Genomic DNA, 23,332 nt, shown 5'->3' with positions numbered 1-23,332 from the left:
GTAAACGGTCCATGTGTGCTCATCACTTCATTTCCGTAGTTGACAGTCAGGAGTGCTTCCTGCCACCTGTTCTCCCCCGCGTGTGAGCGGGATCCAATGGCTCTATCCTTTATCTAACACTTTGCCTATTTTGTCGTGTGTGCCCCGTGCATGTTGCTTTCAGAAAAGAAGACAAACTACTGTCCTTCCTTTGCGTGACTGCTTGTAATCTGAGGTTCCAGGAATCAAGATAAATTTGATATATCTAACATAGTCCATACCGTAAGATGCTAAATCCTGGTTATGTGTGTTAGCTTGCTTATGATCTATATTTATTAAAGATGCATTTATTCATTTGAAAGGCAGAACAACAGAGTAGGTAGAGAGGGAGAGATATCTTTCATCTGTTGGTTTGCTACTCAAAAAGCCCCAACAGCATAGATTGGGCCAGGTTGAAGCCATGAGAATCTGGGGCTTGAATGGGCACTTCTATATGGAATGCCGACATCCATAATGGCAGCTTGAATTGCTATACAAGGATGTTGGCTCCTTTGTGTATTATATGTTTGTACTGAAGGAAGGTTTGTTTATGAAGAGGTGAGGCTAGTAGGATTTCCTAACCAAATCTGGAATGCTAAGAATGTCATGGGAAGAATTTTGCACTAAATAGTTATACAGACTGAAATAGCATGGCTCTGAGTATAAACTTTGGAAGATGGAAGTAATTACGCTTGGAAATAATATGCAGGGAGGAGTTCCCTGTGTACAGAAAAGGTCAGAATTTATCTGTCAAAAACAGCCTGTCTGCAGGAAAAATTCTGAAAGAAAGAGCATTGCAGACATCCCTTGACTAGCTTATTTGGATAAAAACATAAGCATGCTTTTCTTCAGCAGCCTTTTGACTTAGCAACGTGGCTTTGAGGGGTTGTGCATGAATCACTGACTCTGCTTCTGAGCTATCTTTTTCTTTCCCTCTCTCTCTCTCTTTTTTCTTATCCGAAGTAGACCTCCCTGCTCCAGTTTCTGTTCCTTTCAAATGAAACACTTGCACATGAAAGCAAAAGCCCTCCTCCTAGATTTTAAAATGTTTTCCCTTTCGAATTCACAGGTGTCTTTACCTAACCCAATGTCATTTTTTAACAGCTTGCCTGAATCTTTGTCATTTCAAGGCATTCAGCATGACTTTTAGGTGGAAAATTGAAACAAACAAATGGAAAACTTCAGCCATTCTTGCCACTTGGCAGCTTAAGCCCTTTGGGCGGTTAGCATCCCATACAAGACCTCTTGAGCTCAACTCCTGTTTCTGCTTCCAGCCCAGCTTGCTGCTAGGACTTAAGTACTGGGTTTGTACCACGGATGTAGGAGACCCTGTGGAAATTTTGGCGGAATTAAACAGCAGATGAAAGTTCTTTTTCTCTCTCTGCCTTTCAAGATGTATACAAATAAAGACACTTATCAAAGAAAATGCCAACCTTTCTTTTGTCTAAGTTCATCGTGTCATTCTGAATTTTTAAAAATACCTAATTTATAAGTAGAATAGCTTGTGGTTAGCAGACCTTCTACCATCTTCCTGTCCCCTGTGTCTCCTAGCTTCTGTTTGCTGGGCCCCCATCCGCTAATGGCTGTCTCCCAGCTGTCCTTATATTCAGGCTCTGTTCTGGCCGTGGAGATGTGAGTGGAAGTGATGGATAGAACTCTTGAATTGTGCGGTTATGAGGACAAGGAGTTCTGTTTACTTCCCACTGTGTTCTTTCCCTGCCACTGATGGTTGAGTTCACACATAGATGAGGTCACCAGCAGGTGTCTTTCATCCCAGTTGGAATCCAAGTCAGAAAGATGTCAGAGCAAGGATGGACAGCACATGCCTGTTTGTGAATACGCTTGGAAACTCAGTCCTTCTACGTTAGTACCGAGGGTTGCAAAAGATACCTCACACTGCAGCTTGGGTGTTGAGGCAGACAATTATTTTCATTTAGCTCTGAGTCAGCCTGCCTCCTGCTGAACCCCCAGCCTGCTGATGAGTAGAGATCTGTAAAGTATTCCACAGTGGCCAAGCCTTAGTCCAGCCTGACAGTGTGGACAGCTTGTTTGGGTAGGGGTGAGATAAGCATGTTTTGTCATTTGGTGTGCTCCCCTACTGCCATGCCACTTTGTTGTCATAAGGGATAGGAGGGAAGATGGGTGACTGATAGGTCTGATAGGTGGGGTATGCCCTGCCTGCTCTGCTCTTGGAATTGATGGCTTTCACCTCTGTGCTCTCCTGGCATTACTGCTGGAGTCACCGGTGCTGCAGCTCCTGGCTTGCTTGGAGCCAGCCTGTCTGATCCCTGTTACTGTGAGTCTTGAACTTCTTTTGGTCGACTGTGGTCTTGGTGGCTGTCCCTCGCATTGCCACTGTGACCCTGGGACACAGCTCAGTGCACATCTCAGAACTCAGTTATTACATTTCTCTGAGAAGTGGAGTTGCCTCGTTTGAGAAAACAGCTCTGCTGGATGCTTGGCTCCTGCCTGAACATGAGCAGTGGGTGCGAGCCCGGGTAGGAGTGGGTTTCCCTGTGTTTGAGGGGCTCTGCCAAAGCAGAGTAGAAGCCAAGGTGATTGTGACAACTGCATAGAGAAAAGGGTGATTGGTCGTGGCTGGAATGTATAATTTATGTGCATGCGTGATGAGGCAGGAAGGTGGGTAGATACAAATGGTTTTAAGGAAGATGATTTTATTCAGCTTTGATTCAGTCTTACGTACAGTCTAAAAATTTGGGAACTACAGAAGTAGTTGAGTAACAAAACTGCATAACCCATATATAAGCACTCCTCAATATATTTCCTCCCCTGTACTCTTCTTATTGCATGAGCATTGGTACACGGAATATGGAGCCCAGCATCCCCAGCTGGGCTGGGAGAACAAGTGCTCTAAACTTGACTTACTTCAGGTTCCTGTCTTCCAGCATGTAGGAAGGGAGCCAGGAGATATGAATATGGTGAGCAGGAAAGCAGGGTTTATTGGAAGGTTCAGGCATTGTAAACACTGAGGAAACTTCTGATGGAGAATTGCCTCCACCCAGATGGGGATGGCTTTGCATAGGATTAGAGGCTTGGGGCAGACCCTGGTTCAATGTTTAAAGAAGGCAGGATGGGGATCTCTGGTATGCTGGACCTTCTGCTATGTTGAATCTTCATGGAGAAGGATAGGGATTTGTGCAGGACATATGGCTTGGGTGTGGCCAGTCCTTAGCTCCTCATTGCTCACTTAGCTGCAGGCCCACCCATATCTGCAGTCACACGCTTCCGCCAGCTCCTTCCTTTATTTCATCGGGTCTCCAGTTGCACTCTTCTCGTGCCATCATTCATGTTAGTAGTCACTGCTATCTGCCCTCCTCCCATCTTGTCGCTCTTTTCCAAGCCCCTGTGAATGTTAGGTGTAGGCACAGCAGGCACCATGATGTTGAAAGAAAGGGCTCTCTCCCTTCTTAGTCCGGTGACTTGAGATAAGCATCAAGCCATCAAGTTTTGAACTGACTCTTAAATAGGCCAAAGAAGGCATGGTTGTAATGGCTCTTCTCCCTTGGAAGCTAGAGTTCTACCTGCTTCTTTGACCCTGTTAGATGAATCTGTGTTGGCTGCCATTTGAGGAAGAAAGTAAAAGATTAGACTGTAAGCACAAGGTAAGTGGAACAGGTTAAAGACGAAGCCTAGAAGTTTTCAGGACATGGGGTTCAATTACACTTGAACAACACAGTCAGGATACTTCAGTGTCTTGAATCTTTTCCTCCTACAAGCCATTGTGCTATGCTGGATGCTGGCAGGAGACATGAGATTCCTGGATGCAATACCAGTGGGACTTTTATTACACAGCAGTGGACTCAGTTCCCTAGTGCTGACCTGAGAGAGATGCTGGGCATGGCTGTTGGAGTCATGGGCTATATGATAGCACAGGAACCTTGAACTTGTGGTTCCTATTTTTTTTATGATGCAAAATAGTCCTCTGACCTTGATCCCAGAGGGGGGGGTTAGCTTTATTACACTGGACGATAAACAGAACTTTCCTCTGCAGCAGAGGGAGACATGAGCTCTGCTGCTCACTCCTTCCCACAGCTGTTTCCTGTAAAATAAATAAATCAGTAAATCAACCAGCCAATCCTTGAGACGAACACAGGGGACAAAGACAGTCGCTGCTTTTTCTGCTCAGAGATGTCCACAGACATGACCGTGGCCCATGGGCAAGTGTTGCTTGACCAGGGAGTTGAGAAAGTGTGTATCGTGTTAATTATTTACCAGTTCTTAATAGTAAGTGGCTTAGGAAAAACAAAACACGTTTGACTCTAGTTGCAGGCAGAACGATGCTTGATTCTGGAATGAGGGAAGATGGTCTTCCCTGATATAGTTGTAAGTTAATTTTCACAGATGTGTACAACTGTCTGAGGGAGTAAAATTCCTTATGCTCCTAGGTCTTACATGAGCTACGAAACAAAACCTGATTATAGATGGAGGTGTATTAGGGAGCATTGATACTGACTCAGTATGACAATGGGTTTTGACCCGCAGTTAGTGGCAATCTGATTGCTGTGATTGTACATTCCTTTTCTGAAGCGGGCTTTGTAAGGACTCACGCCCACATCTCTCCTCTGTGTAAACTGCTGTAACTTTCTTTGGCGAGACGCATGTTTATCTTCATTGGATCTGCACTCCATGTGAGGGTGTCTTTAACCTCCTTAGCTTTTCCTGCCTTAGCTCAAGGTGACTGAGGTCGTGTTACCTGACACTGGGTTGGCTCAGATTCTTTGGGATGCACAGGAGTGTAAGTGAACTTGTAACTGGCTGTTTCACCTAGGGCTCTTCTGGCTGCACTCTACCCGCTTTGCTCCTCCTTGCTAAGTTATATGTTCTTCCTAGTTGGTGTCAGCAGGCTTCTCTTATCCCAGCTTTCTTCAAGTCACTCCACTCTTTTTTCCTTTTGTTCTAGTCCCATCCTTTTCCTGTCTCTTCTGTGAGGTGATCGGGGCATTGGCCTTGTTGGTCAGGTTTCTCATCATGCTTCCAGAGCTGAGATCTTTCTTGACAGTTGCCACAGAATTCTCCAGTAAAAAATTCTGACTGGGGCCTTTCTTGGTGCCTTGTCAGGACATCATCAGGGAGATCCATGATATATGGGACAGCCTGGACTGCCTGGTCTCAGACCGGCACCCCTGAGACATGCTAACATTCCAAGCAGCGGCCTTATCAACTACACCATTATGTTGCCCCCACCTGTTTTTTTTTTTTTAAACCACAGACATATATTCCCCCACAGTTCTGGTTTTTTGTCTTTGGTTTTATGTTTTTTTTTTTTTTTTCATAGTGAGAATATTAAAAATCTACTCTCTGAGCAGTTTTTAGGTTAGTCACTATACCAGGCATAGTGTACTACACATCTGTGGAGTATGTCCATCCTGTCCAATTAAAACCTTGCACCCTTTTGACTTGAGATCTCCTTTTCCGAGTTCCCCTGATAATCGTTGCTATTCTGGTTTGGAATTCAGTGTACTGGGCTCCACTCGTACATGCATTCTTATAGCATTGTCTCTCTGTGCTTGACATAGTTCTCTTGGCATAATGTCCTCCAGGGTGACTAATATTTGTCACAAATGACAGGCATTCTTTTCTTAGAAGGCTGAATGGTGTTCCATTCTATGGATGTACCAATTTTTCTCTCTCTTTTCAGACATTTCAACTGATTCCTAGCTTGGCTTTTGTAAGCAATGGTCCCTTCCACCTCCTTTTTTTCCCTTTGATGAGGATTCACTCACTCTTGCTTAAGAAAACAGTATGGGGAACAAAGATACTAGTGTGAGACCTTGTTCAAGCATGAGTGGGTTTAAAAAAAGTTTTTATGGGGAGTTAAGATCTGGAAAAGTGGGTCAGTTTGAGGATCTAGGTTTTGATGTTTACAATCTTTGTCAAATTATTCTTACATCTCAGAGTGTCAGCTACATCCCATATAGAAAGGTACTACAAAAAGTTCATGCAAGTACATGGTATGCAAAACCAGTACGTGGATTGCAGCACTTGTTTCTGCCAAAATATAGCTATGTTTTAATGTCATCTTTCCACCAACTTAAATGTGCCCATAAAAACGTGTTGATTCGAACAGAAGTCTAGAGTTCTGATAGCTAAATAGAAAAGATTTTAGATTTTCATCCCTGTTGGAAAATTACAGTTGAGACCAGGATCTCCCAACCCCAGATGTCCTCCATGCAAGAAGGGAAAATGATTTCCTTATTGGATAAGCTTAGGGTTTAAACCAGAGGATGACTGGCACCAGAGGCCATCTGTGAAGGGATTGTCAACAAAGGAAGGGACCTCCACCTTTACAGAGCCATTGCTTCCCAGCTCCTTGGGTAACCAGGAACCAGCACTGGAGGCCATGCTGACACTTCCTGTGCCCACTGGAGTCATCCTCTCTGATGGCTGATTGTCCGGTGGGACAGAAAAACACACTTGTGTCTACACTACACACTGCAGCTCCTCCTCTCCCACTTTCAAAGAAACTGTGCCTAAAAGATGTGCATTTCACAGAGGGGCTGAAAGGGGTTTTTATAAGAACAGAAGCCCTCGGGACAAGCAGGAGAGACCATCTTCCTTATTTCAAACTGGGGCAGTGAATCCTTAAATTTATACTAATTTGTATTTGTGCTTTAACCTCTTGGCTTCTACATGAGGATTTTCTTCTTGTTCATCTGGCAGGGAAGACTGATAAACAGAATTGGCTTCGGGTACGTTCGTAATTTTGCGGCATTTTGTTTGTAATTTTCATTTTCATTTGGTTTCCCTCAGTGTAGACATTTTACCCTGTGACTGCCCTCGGTAGCTGGGATTTCCCCACAGGGGAGTCGAGCTCTCCCTAATGCTGCAGGTGCCAAGTAAACACAGCGCAGGACCCTGTTTGTGGCTGTGCAGCCTGTGACATTGGGCTGCGCTCCCAAGGCTGCCAGCCAGTAAGTAGCTGGTAGGACTTTGACCTCAAGCAAGATATCATCATCATCATCATCATCATCATCATCATCATCAGTGCTTTGGGAGGGTCAGAGGTTTCTGTTTTTGTTTAAGAAACACTTTGCCAGCTGTGAAAGCTTAATTTTGTCCCATGTTACTCCTCAACAGAGGCCAAAGTACTGATTATCATCTGTATAGAGCTAAATGACAAGTTTCTCTAAAGTGGAATTAGAACCCAGGCAGCAATGACTAGAACTTTCTCCTCTACTAACTTGAATGACTTTCCCTTTCCATTCTCCCCTATGCAAATGAGTTTCCCCTTAGGGTTTCCATGCGGTTCCCGCCCCAAGGCAATCTTATCACTGCTGAGCTTGAATTTCACTAACACAGCTGTTGGGGCTCCACAGGGGACCTGGGAGAAGGCTGTCTTTTGTAGCCACTTGCTTCCTAAAAGATTCCGAAGAAGAGCAAACTTCATAGCCTGAGCATTCACTGTGCATACTTCACACCTGCCCCTGCCCGGCCCTGCCTTGTGGAAGGCCAACCTAAACGAAGCAGTGGCCACTTTGTGCATAGCTGCCTTACACATTGCTTAATGACCTCAACCAGTGGGGCCCCGTGTTCATCCCGATGGGGTGGAAGTGCCATGGAGCCTTGCTCCTGCCCTGGACCTTGCTGGAGACGGCTGGGGTGTTACCTGCATTCTCCATCATGCCTGCAGTGTTGCTTGTCACAGAACCCAACGTGCTTGCTTTGCTGCTGATTAATAAATAATGGGGTGTTTATCTTGGAGGGTTTTTTTTTTAATTGGCAGAGGCCCTGCAAGAGTCAAACACTCTCTGTAAAGGAAGAAGGGCCTCCTTGTTTATTCAGGGCCTGCTTTTCTGTTGAGTGCGAGAGGATCATAGGGGGGCAATTTCTGGCTTGTCAAACCACAAGTCAAATTTAGGCAGCTTTCTCTTTGGATTTGAAAATAGACCATTTAAACATGACCTATTCTCGGATGTCAGTAATGATGGTGATGATAGTGAGGGTGATGATAATGATGATTTTTGTCTTTTCTGGGGTGATGATGGTGATGAGTGTTATCTGTCTGCTCTGTGGTTAGAGAAAGAACCTAGCAGAGGGAGAGTTGTGTCCGTTGCAAACAACTGACATCTATTTAAGTATATTTCTGGGTCGTTGCTTGGGTGTCCAACACAGGCTTAGCTGCTGAGATCTGCAGTGATGTATGCACAGTGAGGGACAGCTAGATGGAGTCACATGTGTGGAGTGGGCCAGGAGGGACTGACAGAAAAGATAAGCTTGATGATTGATCGAGGGTTACAAGGGCAGCAGGAAGAAGCAGAGCAAAGTGCCTTCTGACAGCAGACACAGCACACGTGAAGGTTTGATGCAGGAACAACAGTGGGTGTTAGGGAGCTCTGCAGGTTGCATACTGCTGAGGATCGGGTGGTGTAGGAATGCCAAACGGCCATCTACAGGCACACCAATGCAACCCATGAACTGTCTCAGCAGCAGTAGCAGATTCCTCCAGCAGATGCAACCTTGGCCAAGGGGGATAGGCATCCAAATAGACCAGTCGCATCTTCCTTATTCATATTCTGTGTTCACAAGTCTTCCATGGCCAGGAATGGAAAGGTACTTGATACATACTTCATCCATTCTGCTAGAAAGATGGCAGCTGGAGAGAGGCAAAAACAGTTGCTTATTCAATGGCTCAAGGAATCCTAGATCACAAGGTAGCATCATTTTCTCCAAGAAGCTTTCATGTTTTCTTTTTCATTTCTTCATATCACATTGCTTATTCAGTCACATGTTACTTAACTCCTTGGTGCTATAATTATTTTTTTTGTTTTTATCTTATTCCTGTTGTTGATTTTGTTTTATGGCTTTTTGTGTAACTGGATGTACAGTAACTTTAATAGAGACCGTCATATCCAGATGTGAACATACAATGCAGCATGCATTTTTACTTCCAAATCAATGATGAACTCCCAATGAAACTGTTGGATATATTTTGGCAATAGGATGCTAAACTGCGTGCCATTGTCTGTATCAGCAATGTCAGGATGTAATGGCAGAATGATGGACTTAGGACTATACTGTTGTGATAGTATGGTGGAAATTAGATAGGGGGAAAGAAGTTTAGGGAGGGGGAAGGAAAATCTCAGAGCCTATAGAATTGTATCATAAAATTAAAAATATAACAGAAGTAAAAAATATATATATATAGGTGGCAGCTGCTGCTGCTGAGCAGAAATGGAGTTTAAGAGCTCCTTAATTTGTAACTGGTGATTTCATTAGTAATGGGTTCCTCTTAGGCGAGTAGAACCCTGGGGACTTTGATCATGGACAGATCCCATGTTTAACAAGGGAGAGAGCTTGGGAAATGCCTCCTGGCTTTTTTTTTTTTTTCTTGTGTGAAAGACAGGATGCTGGGAAAGCTGTCTTGGTTTAGCGCACTATTGATTGTATCCCTGTGCCAGCAAGGACACCTGGCTCTGTGTTGGGTGTTTAGTAATGGAGATTGCACAGACATCTGCCCTGTGTTGTATGTGCGGCACACCTCAGCAGGCAGCTCAGTGGAATAACAGATGTGTGCATAGTTCTAGTAATCAGTGGTTTATCTGTACATGCACGCGTATCTACCCTGTAAGTCCATGTTCTCTCTTAAGTGCACACAGTGCGCTTTATTTCAAAATGAACAGGTGAGATGAATGTTGTCATAAATATGTCTCCTATGTCTAACACTTCCTGCTAAATGTAATCAACTCAGCCAAAAGAACTGCTTTCATTGTTGCTGGGAGCTCACTAATGCATTAAAAATCCAATCTCGTGTAATTTCAACTGAAGCACCTTAAATTGGTTTTAGTCAACATATATCAGTGAACCCACTGAGGGAAGAACAGCTGTAATGTAACAGTTTACTAAAACTCTTATAGCACAACCAATATATTTTAAAGATGTATTTATTTGAAGGGCTAGCCCCTGGGTGGACCCAGTTAAGCCTCTGCGTGCGGCACCAGCTTGCCACATTGGCGCCACTTCTAATCCCAGCTGCTCCATTTCTAATCCAGCTCCCTGCTAACGGCTGGGAAAGCACCAGAGGATGGTTCAAGTCCTTGGACCCCTGCATCCACGTGGGAGTCCTGGAAGAAGCTCTGGCTGTTGTAGCCATTTGGGGAAGTGAACACCAACAGATAAATCTCTCTGGAAGACTTTCCTTCTCTATCTTGTGAATTACCATTCATGACAAAATAAAAATGTAAAAAAAAAATCATTTATTTGTAAGAGTTAGAGAGGGGAGTGATTGAAACAGAGAGAGAGGAAGAAACAGAGAAGAAGCTTTCATCTGCTGGTTCACTTCCAGATGTTTCCAATGGCCAGCCCTGTGCCAGGCTGATGGCAAGAGCCAGGAACTTCTTTCCCATCTCCCCTGTGGATGCAGAGGCCAGGCACTTGGGCTGTGTTCTCCTACATTCCTGAGCCATTAGCAGGCAGCTGGATTGGAAGAGGAGCAGGTGGGAATTGAGCCAACATCCATGGGAGATGCTAAAAGTGCAGGCAGTGGCTTTACTTACTGTTCCACCACCTGGCTGAACACAGTAGAGTTATTATTAGCTATATTCTTTATTTTATGCATTCAATCTTTAGATTTGTTCTACCTACATATTTGATATATTGTATCTCAATTTAATAGAAATCAATTCAACTCAAAGAAACTGTGTGTGTGTGTGTGTGCCTGTGTGTGTGTGTGTGTGCGTGTGTGTGTGTGTTGGGTGCCAGGTATCTATGATAATCAGAAAGTGGGAAATCTCTAATTTTGTTTTATTTTTGTAGGTGCTGGTGAATCTGGGAAAAGCACAATTGTGAAGCAGATGAAGTAAGTAGATTTAAAATCTTGAATTTGTTCAAGCGTCTGCTCTGGGCAAAGGAAAGCCCATGTCCTGGTTGAACTTTGTGTCTCGTTAGAATCATCCATGAAGCCGGCTACTCGGAAGAGGAGTGCAAACAGTACAAAGCCGTGGTCTACAGCAATACCATCCAGTCCATCATCGCCATCATCAGGGCCATGGGACGGCTCAAGATAGACTTCGGCGAGTCTGCTCGGGCGGTAAGAGATGGAATTGGTTGGAGCAGGTCTGATGGGTAAAAGCAGTAGCTTCCTTGGTAACTTGTCACCTATCAAGCCTCTTCACCCGAGTCAGGAAGGGAGTAGTGAGTGCAGTGAGCCAGGGTTGTATAATTTACAGGGTGGGGTAATCTCTCCTGTGGAGCTCTGCTTTGCTACTTTATCCTGTGACCTGGACAACTCAACAATCATAGCAGTATATTGTGTCCCCTGCCCTATACCAGTTGTCCCGCTCTCCTCACGACAGATTTTAGTTGTTCCAACTGGATATATGGCTTAATTATACTGGCAATCTTCAAAGTATTTTTTTATCGTTTGGAATCCTGACATCTGATTATTTATAATCATGCCAGACTTGGAACACACTCAAATGGCAAATGATGAAATAGTGGAAAGCTTTGCTTATCATCAGAGACGGGATATATTGACTGTTAAAAAACAGTTGTCAGAGTTTTAGAGATGAAGATCTTTGGCCTGACTAGCTGGTTCCACTGCTTTGTTCTACCAGAAAGACAATGGGAAGTCATATGGTCCATTCTCTGGGTTGGGTGTTTAACTCCAAGACTTGATTCCAATTTACTTGGAAGTGACCCAGGTCCGTAAAACATTCTATTTCTTCTTTCCTCTTAGCCTACTTTTGGTTGCTTATTCTGTTAGCTTCAAGTTCGTTAGCTTTATATGATTCCATTGGACTTTAGTGCTTTTTTAAAAAACTGATCTAAAACTTAATATGACTGGCAAATTTATGTGAACTCTTGCTGTTTGGTACACAGTAGATGTTTCATAATTTTGCTAATTCTGTTCATCTTCATAGTTCCTTTATATCTTCATTACTAAGTGTGTGTGTGTTGCTTTAACTACTAAAATAATGAAGTTTTTGTGTAGAGAGGTTTTTTTTGTTTGTTTTATTGTATGCTAGCTTTTTAAACTTAGAGACTCAGGCCGTGCTTGATAGGAAAGTAACATAAATGAAAACATCTGAGGTTAGACGTTTGAGAAATCTGCTAAAAACATCTTTTTGTAAATTGTCATATGCATTCTATTTATTCTGAGACAAACAGGGGCCATGTGGAATGCTTCATCCCCCGGATGCTAGCAGCAACCTGCATTGTGCCTGGCTAAAGCCAGGAAGCCAATGCATGTCTCCCCACGAGCAGCAAGGACTCTGCTCCTTAAGCCATCGCCCGCTGCCTCCTAGGGTGTCCATGATTAGGAAGCTTGGAGTGACAGCAAGTGTTGATTGGTGCTTTTAGCTCTGCCAGATATTTGCTCGCAAGTTCCTTAAAAAAATATTTTTGTTAGCATTCACAGGACTACATTTGTTTAAAGTTTTTTTTCCCCCTTCAAGACAGTTCATCTAAATTTAGTATTGATCAATTGAGAATTCTAAATAGACCTTCAGATCATTGATTTTCTGGTGATGTACTTTATGGCGATTGTGTTGAAATGATATGTTAAATTCACTTCTACGGTTTTGTGCAGTCAGACGCCACATATGTAGGAGACAGGTTCAGTGCCCTGCGCTTAAGGGACGGTGCAGCAATGTTTTAAGGGATGCGAGCACTTTATTTTCCAGTTACTTTCTCAGGTTGGTTTACTGCTCCACTCTTTAACTCTTTGAAAAGGGACTCTGCTCAGGTTCAGGACCCACTGGGAAAGGTGACTCTCTCAGCACGTGCCTTCTTTTCTGCAGTGGCGTTGCGCTGCTTTGGGTCTGTGTTGGGGACCACTTTGCTCTCTGCGGTGCTGCTTGGCTCTGCTGCTGTCTGCCTCTCGGGATGTGTCCTGGTACCTGCTGTCATCCTGAACTCACTGGCACAGAGGTCGGCATACCTGCAGGTGGCTTCCCAGTGGTCCACTCCAAGCTGAAAACCCCAGCCAGCCCTGGGAACTGTTCTTAGCCATGCTGAGATCAACTAAGCATGGCGTGAGCAGAGGAGGAGCCATTGGAGCTGAGTGTTACAATGCCAGTAAATGTTCCAGATAAAATCAAGGGAAAATCACTCTGTACATAAGGAGCTATGTTAAAAGTTAGTCTGAATATATTTGTGTTTCTGTAATATAAATTCTTAGAAGCATTAGAGCCAATTTGAAAAATAATTAGATATTTAATTTTGGTAAATGTCACAAATCGGGTTTCCAAAGACAAGCAATAGGCCATTAAAAAAATAGGCTTTATTTTTCCATCCATCCATTCATCTATTTATCTGAAAGGCTGAGTGACAGAGGGAGAACAAGGGGTGGAGAGCCATCTTGTCTATTGTTTGACTCTCCGTGGCTACTACAGCCAGGTCTGGTCCAAGACAAAGCCAGGAGCCAGGAACCGATGTCATCTCCCAGAACCAATGTCGTCTCCCAGGTTTGGGTTGGCAGTAGGGGCGGGGATCTGAAGTGTATCATAGCTGAGACATGGCCCGGGTCTTCCAATATGGGGTACAAGCATCTGGAAGGATGGCTTGCCCCTCTGTGTCACCCAAGCATCTGGAAGGATGGCTTCCCCCTCTGTGTCATCCCAGGCATCTCCTGAAAGGTCTTCCTTCTGAGGGTGCATCCTTAACCATCTTCCCAGTGTCACCAACTCAGATGTTATTAACTCTTGAATGTCTCGCCACTGATCCATGATGAGAAATAGTCTTTTTTTTAGTATCTACTTTTCTGATGTGTAAAGTCCTTTTGAAACATTTTACCTGTTTGTATTTCTTCCTTGTCCTTTGCTGGTTTCTGTTACATTTTATGTGCCTTTTTCACACTGCTTCTCTTTCAACATTAGAGATAGTAGCCATCCTTATGTGTTACAAAGAATTTTTCTCAGTGTATTTTTTTTTGGCTTTTTTGAAATCATACCTTCTTGCTAAATAACTGTGCTTTTCTTGAAGTTTATACTGATATCTTTGCTTGATTTCATTGCCAAGGCATTTTTCACCTCTGGTTGTGTTTTAAAATACTCCTATTTTTCTAGAACATGTGCAGGTTTATTTATTTATTTTTTTCTACTTATCTCTTCACCTGTTTGGAAGTGTTAATTTTTTGTTGCTGAATGGGTGGAATTTTCCACTCTGACCCTCTCTTGCCTTAAAGCTGTAAGTTAAACAATCATTCTGTTTTTCAGCGATGTCAACTTATTCCTTTAAGCACTAAATTGCCTGTGTTTTTTCACCGTTTTTTTTTTCATTCATACATTCTTTTTTTCTTAAATCACTTACTTACTGAAGTAATTTTTCCAAGCATGTTGCATCCCAACAAAGTGGACATAAGGATAGCATCTTCCTTACAGAATTTTTTGAGTAATGATGACAGAATGAGTATCAAATATGTGCCAAATGCTTTGCTCGTAATTGATGCTCCATAAATTGCTGCTGCTGTTGTTATTTGTAGGTATCTGTTATTGTTGAAATCACATTACTTCCTGTTGCGTCACAGCATTGACCAGTAGGTAATGACCACCCCATCCTAGTGTGGGTTCATTGTGTGCGTTCATAAGGTGTCATCCGGGTGAACTGGAGAATCGAGACCCTCAAGCCAGAAAAGTGCCTGTTGATATTTCTGTTGGGTCTCGCTTAGGTTGATTTGGTGCAAACTGGCTTCAAAGGAAGGCTAAGGAAAGGTGACTGACTGGTTGTGATTTGCCCCAAGTTCAGCAGTCAACAGGTTTGCAAAAGATGCCCATGAAGTGCACATTTCAAATGAGAGGGGAATAATATTGCTTTCAAGGCTGACTCAGAGCAATCCTATTTTATCTATATGGTCTGTTTCAAAGTTTCTCATAATGATGATGGTCCATTCCTATGTGATCATTTGGACTGTCACCTGAACTTCAGGAAGCATTACATAGGGACCCCAATCAGCCTGTCTTTTACTACTGGTGACTTGGAACAAAGGTGCTGAAAGAAGTCCATAAGCTGATGCTGGTCCACAAATAAGATTGTGTGCAGGTAAACAGGGAAATGAAATTGTGTGTTTAGACTGGTTTATAGCAAATAGCAGACGAATCTGTTATCTCTGCTCGTTTTCAAGTAAGAGTTTCTGTTTTATAGGCTGTTCGATTTTAGCTTTTTAGTACCATTAGTTCGGAAATAAATCGGGAAATACACAAGAATAAAATAACAGATTGGTCCTGCATGAAAAGAGAGCTTGAAAAGTTCTTTTGTGAAGTACCTTGCGCTGTGGGGAACAAGAAGCTTTGCCTGGAATGCACTTTTAGCATCCTACCTTGCTCCTTACCTAAGGGTGCTTGTCTGTTCCAACGAGTTTGTCATTTATTTTCATTATTTGTCTATCTTGTATCTGCCTGCCAGATTGACCAGATTACTTTTGAGAAAGGTTGTACCTGGCAAACAGCAATTTCTTATAATGCCTTCCTTCTCTTAGCCCACTCAGCAGCTAGCATTTAAGACTCTTACATTAATTTAAAAAAAAAAAAAAACAACTCTGCTGGCTTGTAAATTGTAAACCTAGGGTCAGTTTTAATTGGATTTCCAACTTGGGTGTTTCCAATTTCCTCTGACCTTATTCATGATATGTTTATTTCTTCCTGTTTGTTCGTTTTATTCCTGTTGGAGTCTTGCTGTTCTGAATATCTTTTCCTTACCCGTATTTGTGAACATACCCTTTGCACAACGCATTCCACGCATTCGATCTATTATTGCCTTTACTATTATGGTAGCTTATGTATTGTAAATTCCTGTTATTGTTTTCCTGTTGTTACAACATCCTGTGACAATCAAAAATTTGCCCAAACCTGGCGTTCTTTTTACATATTTTTTGTTGCGGGGAGGGCAAGTTTTAACCTTCATTTCTGTGCTTGTTCTTAAATCCCTTGGCGCCTTGTTTTGGAAGCCTTGAGGCAGGATCAACACGATACTTCACTCTCTCCATGCTTGTCTCATTACCACCCAATGCTTTCTGAATGATCACATCTTTGGCTGTTGTATTCCCGTGTAAGTTCAGGGTTGCTGTATTCTCCACTACCGCCTTTTGTGAATACTTCGCCGTACTCCCTATCTTGTGTGTTCCGTATCTGAAAAGTTCAGTCCTACTTTGCTAGTCTTCTCTTTTCAAACTGTTCTTGGATAGTTTTACTTGATGGTTTTTTTCCCCCATGTGAATATTTATTTGTGGAAGTAGTAACCTAGTTTAGATTTGAGATCTGAGATAGGGAGGCATGGTGTTGTATATTTTTTGGTTCTGACACACATTGCTAGACACATGTAGTAAAGAGGACATTAACTGAATTGTAACGTGCATTTCTGCACAGTTTATTTCTACTTTGTTTTGTTCACTTGTCAATGATTTCTGTATCCTCACGTTAGTTTCTGTGAAGTCCCAATGAAGAACACATATGTGTCAATATTGTTTTATTTTATTAATTTGAAAATAGCGATATGCACATTTACAAAACTCATAAAAATATTTGTAAGTTGCATTTTTGTGGCACATTTATCAGTCACTTTCCTTCTTGACATAAACAAACTTACGCTTTATTCTAAATAGACTGCAATTTAATCAAAAAGTTTGCACTTTGCAATTTAATTTAAAAAAGTAACTTAGATGATTTTACTTTGGGGCTTCTTCACCCTTTTACATAATCCTGTGGGCAAAGAGAAAAATGACTTCCTGCCTTCTTGCCCAAAGTCATTTCTACGTTGATCACATTTGTGTTTTTAAGAGAAAACGTGTCTTACATTTACATAACTTAATCTAAGCAGGTGCTCCGTGTCCGAGGTTGGCCATCTGAGTCACAGAGCGATGAACTATCGCTCTTAGGATTTCCTCAAGGGTGTGCTAGCTCTGATAAGATGTGGTAGATGAGATATGTGAAAATTCATTGTAGTCAAGATCACTGGCTCGTTGTAGTAACGTCAGCAGCTAACCCACAGAAGGAGACTTCCTCTCTGTCAGTCACGATATCACTGTGTTATTCCCTGGGGCCGGAAATTCAAAGGTACCAACTTTTTTTTTTTTAAATAATCCTTTATCACATCTCATAGCCTCTATTTTAGAAGGGCTTTTTGGTATTTTCTGTTTAAACTCTTAATCTCATTTACCCATTCTGTTGCAGTGCAGTGAAAACTACCCTTCCCTTTTTTGCATCTTGAGACTCTTATTATTAGAAAGAGTTCTCTCACTCAACTGGAAGTTGCAATCTGTTGCCTTAAGAATGCTCCTTTGCGCTGTGTCTACACTGCAAGCTACCCTTTCTTACCTTTTATGATCTGTAATATTGGAGAAGACAGCCAGCATGCTCCTTCAGGGGCGTGTCTCCCCATCCTGGGTAGGTTCCTGTGAATTCTTGTCAACCAGGTGACAGCTTGACATAAAGTGAGCCATCCCTCATAAAGGACATCCTGCCTTGACCCTCCACAGAAGAGAAGATTGGTTCTATTTGTCTCCTGGCACAAAAGCATTTCAGATCCCTTTCTCGGTTCCCAGAGTACTTGGGACCCTGTGCTGGATTTGTATTCTCTAAATTATTTTGGTTTAATTCTTGTTCATTTGAAAATATTGTAACTGGGTTTCATCCAAGATTTTTTTTTCCTTGCTGTTATCAGGTAATGGCCTGGAAAAGAGCATCCTTTTATTTCCAACCCCCAAAACCACGGAAGAATTCCTGTAAGCTACATGACTCACCTGTAGCTTTCCAGACCACATTGCATTGTCATCTCCAGTAATCCCTCTGCATTTTCTACCTCTTGTCACACACATGTTGATGTTTGTGAATGTTCGTAAGAAACACATTGTTCATGAGTCTTGCAGAGACTCCACCCCATAACGAGACAGAGTCATGTCCATGGTTGCCCACTTTGGAAATGTATCCTGTTTTAGACGGTTACTGCACTCCGTTAACTCAACTAATGGATGTGATTGGGTGACTAGCTTTGGGATTTGGGGTATGTTGCGAAACCTATCTGCACCTTGGTTTTGTTTTGTTTCTCACCTTGTAAAGCAAATGATTAGGTAAAATAACTTCTGCAGTGCTTTCCTGTTCAAACACGTGACCTGGAAGCAGGGAAGTGGAGTGGCATATTCCGATGAGGTTCTCAAGAGGAGGAGGGTTTAGGTTATGCGAGGATATCGCTTTTTCAGAAAATGATGAATTTTGTGGTGTGTGTTTGAGGTTTGTAGCATTTTCTGAGATTCGTTAAGATGGTTATTTTTGTGAAGCAGGTGAACAAATGCCCCATCTCCCAATTTCTTTCTGTGTGATCGTCAGAGCAGGTGAAAATCCACTCTACTTAGCAAAACTCCTTCCTGCAAACACCATGTTTCCGGCTGTGCTTTTCCTGCCAACCCTGGAGGTGCTGTGACTCGTGCATCTTGCACTCTCGTTCGATGTCCTTTTACCTGTGTGCTCCACTTTCCTTCCTTCGCCAGCTCTGAGCACCACTATTTTGTGCTCTCTCTCTCTTTGTCTTTGACCTGTTTTTATGTTTGACCCAGGGGACTCGTGCAAAGTGGTATGAGCCAGACGTAGAAATAAAAATGTTGCATGATCTCACTTACGCGTGGAATCTTAAAAAAACAAGAGAGAGAGAGAGAGAGAGAAACATTTTTGAATGCCACAAAGTGCAATCTATAAATACATCTTCCCAAAGCTTCCTAGGTCTTTTCTTCAGGATTCCTCCTCAGAAGTTTCAGGAGGATGTTTTCACCCTTACTGGCAGGCATTTGTCTGTTCTGTCACAAACTTTTAGTAAGTGTAGATGCGTTGTAACAAGAGCTCAAGTGCCACGAAAGTGGCAAGTACGGAACTCAGGTATGATGTAATGTTAATACGTCCACGTGGCCAAATGCAGGCATCTTTGGCGTATGATCATCTGGCCTGCTGGATGACTTTTATTAAAATTGTGTCACCCATGCTGAGTGACTTCAGACACTCGACTGACGAGATGGGGCACATGTTCTTTGCTGGCATGAATTTGTCTTGTGATTTGCTAAAAAGGGAAACATATGCTCGAATAATATCTTCCCATGCTGAGAGACTTAATTATTTGTCATGATGAATTCCAACCGAAAAGAAAATGTCTCAGGCATTGGCAAGAGATTGGATGTCTATTGTCGGCTGGTACAGGCTGCTGGCCCTTGTCACCAGATGCTGCCCTGTGCCCACCTGACTGCAGAATGGCCCTTGAATTGTGTGCTCACTTAGAACAGTGGTGAGTCTTAGGCTATGGAGAATCTCTATGACGGGAGGGTGGGAAGAAGCTCCACCCTACCCTGCCTCCTCTGTATATTTTTAAATACAAGGTAAAATACATATTTTTTTTTTAATTTCACCTGACTTTGTTTTGCATTTTTTGGTAGTGGGTCACATGATGCTTCTCTTGGTCAATGCTGGTTACTTGAGGGTCTGAATAGCTAAATATTTGGCCTTATGGTCAAAGTTCCTTTGTCTCGTATTGGGTATGAGGATAGAACTAGTCTTCAGATTCCATCTTTGTGTTAATGCAGAGTTGGGAGGCCATGGTGATGTTGTAATACTGGGATCTTGCCACTTGGGTAGGGCTGTGCCCAGCCAGCTCTGGCTGAAGTGGACATTTAGGGGTTGAGTCAACACACGGCAACTATGAATGTGAGTGTGTGTGTGTGACTCTTAAATAAATGTGTGGCTACATTAGTAGCGCCAGAACTTTTTAAAAACAGTATACTCTGTGTTTCTAATTCAGATCTGATCATTGCTTTTCTCCGCAGAGATTAACAAACATCTCCCAAGTGGTGCCCCACTGATTTGAAATACACATTTTGAGGTGTCCCCCAAATTCCATTGTATGAAAGTAATTCTTCTTCCACCTTGATTTCTCCCATTCTGCTCTTACACTGCATCCATAAAATATACAAATTGTGCTCCAGCTACTCTGTAGAATACTACTCAGCTAAGAATAATTAAAAAAAAAAAAAGAATGAAATCTTACCATTTGTAACAAAATGGTCCCCACTGGAGAGCATCATGTTTAGTGAAATAATCCACTCCCAAAAGGGCAAGTACCGTGTCCTTTAGGCAAAGTACAGCATTGTAGGTAATAGATAATCAAGTACACCCATATACTCTCACAGATGAGTTGTACAATGTAGACGAGCATACTGGGTAGGAAAGTTGTGTTGCCGTCCCTGTCTTGAGTCCTGAATCAAAGCAGGATTCCCATTTTGAAACATGGAAATATACCCATATGTAGCAAAACTAGACTTTCTGCCTCTATCTATACTTATCATGCCATGAGACATTTAAATAACACGGAGTTAATCTTGTAACTGTTACTAAGAAACTACACTAGTGTGATAATTTGGGAAATAGTAGTGGGGGTGGGAATGGAGACGAAGAAGGAAGGAGCCATATACTTATAAAACTATATCATGGGAAATAATAAATGTATTAACAATTATATTCTTTCTTGATGTTAACTGCTAAGGGTGTTACAGGTGCCATATTCGAACCATGATGCAGAGCAAGGTGCAAGACACAAGATATTTCATTCTTTTTTTTTTTAAGTGTCTACAGATCACAAGGAAATAATTGAATTGTTGATTCATGTCACCTTCATGAAGTGTAAATTTAGTAATTTTTTTCCAGTTGCAGATGACTTCCTGGGTAATAGATATTACTAACGCTACAGAAAATAGACTTGGGATTTATGAATATGTTCCTTTGATTAAGCTAGTTTGTTTTAATTGTGGTTGTAGAGAGAGATTTATAACCCTTCTGCGAAAAACGTAAGAGAAGTCAGTCCTTGTATAATTTTCTATCTGTAATGCTCCCTGTGGTACTTTTTGCCTCTAACATGTTTCCTCCCTTCTTACTCAAACAATGGCCGCTCAATGTTCAGGATGATGCCCGCCAACTCTTTGTGCTTGCTGGAGCTGCTGAAGAAGGCTTTATGACTGCAGAACTCGCTGGAGTGATAAAGAGATTGTGGAAGGATGGTGGTGTGCAAGCCTGTTTCAACAGATCCCGGGAGTACCAACTTAATGACTCGGCAGCGTAGTAAGTAATCATAATTCCAGAGCTCAACTCTCATGAATAATTGCTGGCAAGTCAAATACACCTCCAAGGCAGTTGTACTGCACAATTGGCTGACGTGTTCTTGTGCGGCTCCTGATGTTCAGCATTTAAAGACTGCCTCTGTGTGTGTGTGTGTGTGTGTGTGTGTGTGTGTGTGTGTGTGTGTGTGTGTGAGAGAGAGAGAGAGAGATAGCGGCACTGTGGTTGCCTGTGTACGCAATGGTATCTCCAGAGATTCTTACTTACGTAACTTTATTTGGAACATGCCCAACGGGGCTATTTTCAGGGTGCTTCCAGGAAAGTCTTTGGAACTTCTCTGAATTTACTCAGAGTTTGGGTGTATCCACGGTTTGCTTGGCGCTAGCCAGAGAGCCGGGTAACTGATCTGTGTTGCTTCTGTGACATACCTGGTGCCACAGAAGAACTGCTTTGTGACGGAAGTTGCAGCAGGAACATCTTAAAAGGGTGGTGGTGGGGAGGTGAGGATAGTGCTGGTGGCCTCACCAAGGAAAGCAGCCCATCACTCGAACATACTTTGTTGTACACGCTCAGTTGTATTAAAAACTGTTTAAGCACCGTTTTGGGGGGAACAGAAAACTTGATCCAAGTGTTGCGAGTGGTGGTCCCAGAAAATCAGCTGAACAAATTGTCATAAAAGCCTAATTAGGAAGGCTTCTTTTTGTTTAAAATAAAATAAATAAGGTGAGGGGAAGCAACCCACATATTTGCTCTCCCTGATTTGCTGTGTGTGTACGTATGCATGCGTACGCACGCTCCGAAACTACAGCTCTGTTCTTTGAAGCATCCCTCTGTCTTTAAGATGTGTGCCCGGCATTAACTTTGCTTCCCAGGGTCATTCTGTCTGTTTGACAGGGCTATCGACTTGTAGGGATATAAATCCGAAGCAGATAGAAGATGACAGGCATCGACCTGTTTGGGTCGATGCATGCACTTTGCCATAGTGACAAAGAGATAAATGGGGTGTGGCAGCCGAGGGCCCCCTTATCTTACGGCAGAGCACACCACGGCACATGTAGTGCGGTTTGGTGTGAGTGAATATGTAACGCACACCACTGAATTAGCTTGGCAATCTTTACCCTGATTTTCTTTACCTATGCGTTAAATACTCTAGCTCATCTTTTGTATATATGGGGTCTATAGGTAAATAGTAAATATATAACTCAATCTCATGGCCTCTGTAATCCTCCCCGTCTCTCCCTTCCTTCCACAAGGAAATATCCTTGCCTCGCTAAGCCAGTCCTGGCTTCTCCTTTGAAGAATACATAATCTCATGCATTTTCCTTTAGGTGTGCATGAGTTTTAAGGTTATCGGACTTACGTTTATACTGTGACTGTTTGATTCTTTTTCGTCCCTGCTGTAAAACCAACATTGTATCCTAGCACCCCTGGCACCTAGGTGTCAATTCAGTATGATCTTGTTTAATAAGGGATGAAAGAATAACCTAGATTCACAGAGGTTAGAAGGCAAGTTGGGAAAAAAAAAGGTCACCCTTTTAAGGAAAATATCTTGAGATGGTGATGCAGCCATTTTTTCAAGAGCAAAGGAAGTTGCACAAGGATTTTTCTTCATGATATTTAGAGGCTATCTTGTTTTCAGCAGGAGGGATGTGGCCATGTCTCTCAAGCTTGTCAAATCGCCATTTGTGTTGTCACCCATGCTCTTTTATAGTTTTTCAATATACTTGTTTTATCTTGTTGAAATATACATGTGCATTATTTTTTAGAAACCATAGCACTTCTACATAGAGAACCATTTATGAATTATTGCAGTGTATTAAATAATGCCTCAATATTTGAGTGAAATCTTGCTGTGTGACTTGCTTTGTTGTTAAATCCCATTTTCTTGCATAAGGTACACTTTAAAGGGGCATTTACAGAAAGTTCATAGGAAGTATATATGATGAGAAAAATTGATGTATGGAATGCAAAATGCTTTTGCACCCAAATAATTTTCTTTTGTCTTTGAATTGCATTTTCCACAAAGTTTTTTTTTTGAAGTTGTTGCCTGATGTAGAATTAAAAGCAGGGTTTAGGAGCTAGTGTCATGGCATAGCAGCCGAAAGCTGCTGCTGGCCACACCAGCATCTCCTAGGAGCACTGGTTCGTCTCCAAGTGCACCACTTCCCATCCGTTTCTCTGCTGAAGGCTGGAGAAGCAGCAGAAACTGGTCCCAGTGTTGAGTCCCTGCCTTCCCAGTGGAAGACCTGGCTGAAACTCCAGTCTTCCTCCTGGCC

General features: G+C 42.5%; 1 protein-coding gene across 1 annotated transcript in view; it reads left to right on the top strand.

The window, feature by feature from the left end:
• Positions 1–23,332, top strand: part of GNAI1 (G protein subunit alpha i1) — a 71,772-nt gene that overhangs the window by 36,069 nt on the left and 12,371 nt on the right. The window contains exons 2-4 of the mRNA XM_040971139.1: positions 10,792–10,834; positions 10,924–11,065; positions 20,902–21,059. Of these exons, the coding sequence (XP_040827073.1) occupies positions 10,792–10,834; positions 10,924–11,065; positions 20,902–21,059 (343 nt within the window). The remainder of the gene's footprint in view (positions 1–10,791; positions 10,835–10,923; positions 11,066–20,901; positions 21,060–23,332) is intronic.

This window comes from Ochotona curzoniae, unplaced genomic scaffold (genome assembly GCF_017591425.1).
Source record: "Ochotona curzoniae isolate NIBS_2020 unplaced genomic scaffold, NIBS_Ocur_1.0 contig_21, whole genome shotgun sequence".
NCBI lineage: Eukaryota > Metazoa > Chordata > Mammalia > Lagomorpha > Ochotonidae > Ochotona > Ochotona curzoniae.
The sequence above is the reverse complement of the archived record's forward strand: the minus strand, read 5'-3'. Positions and strand labels throughout refer to the sequence as shown.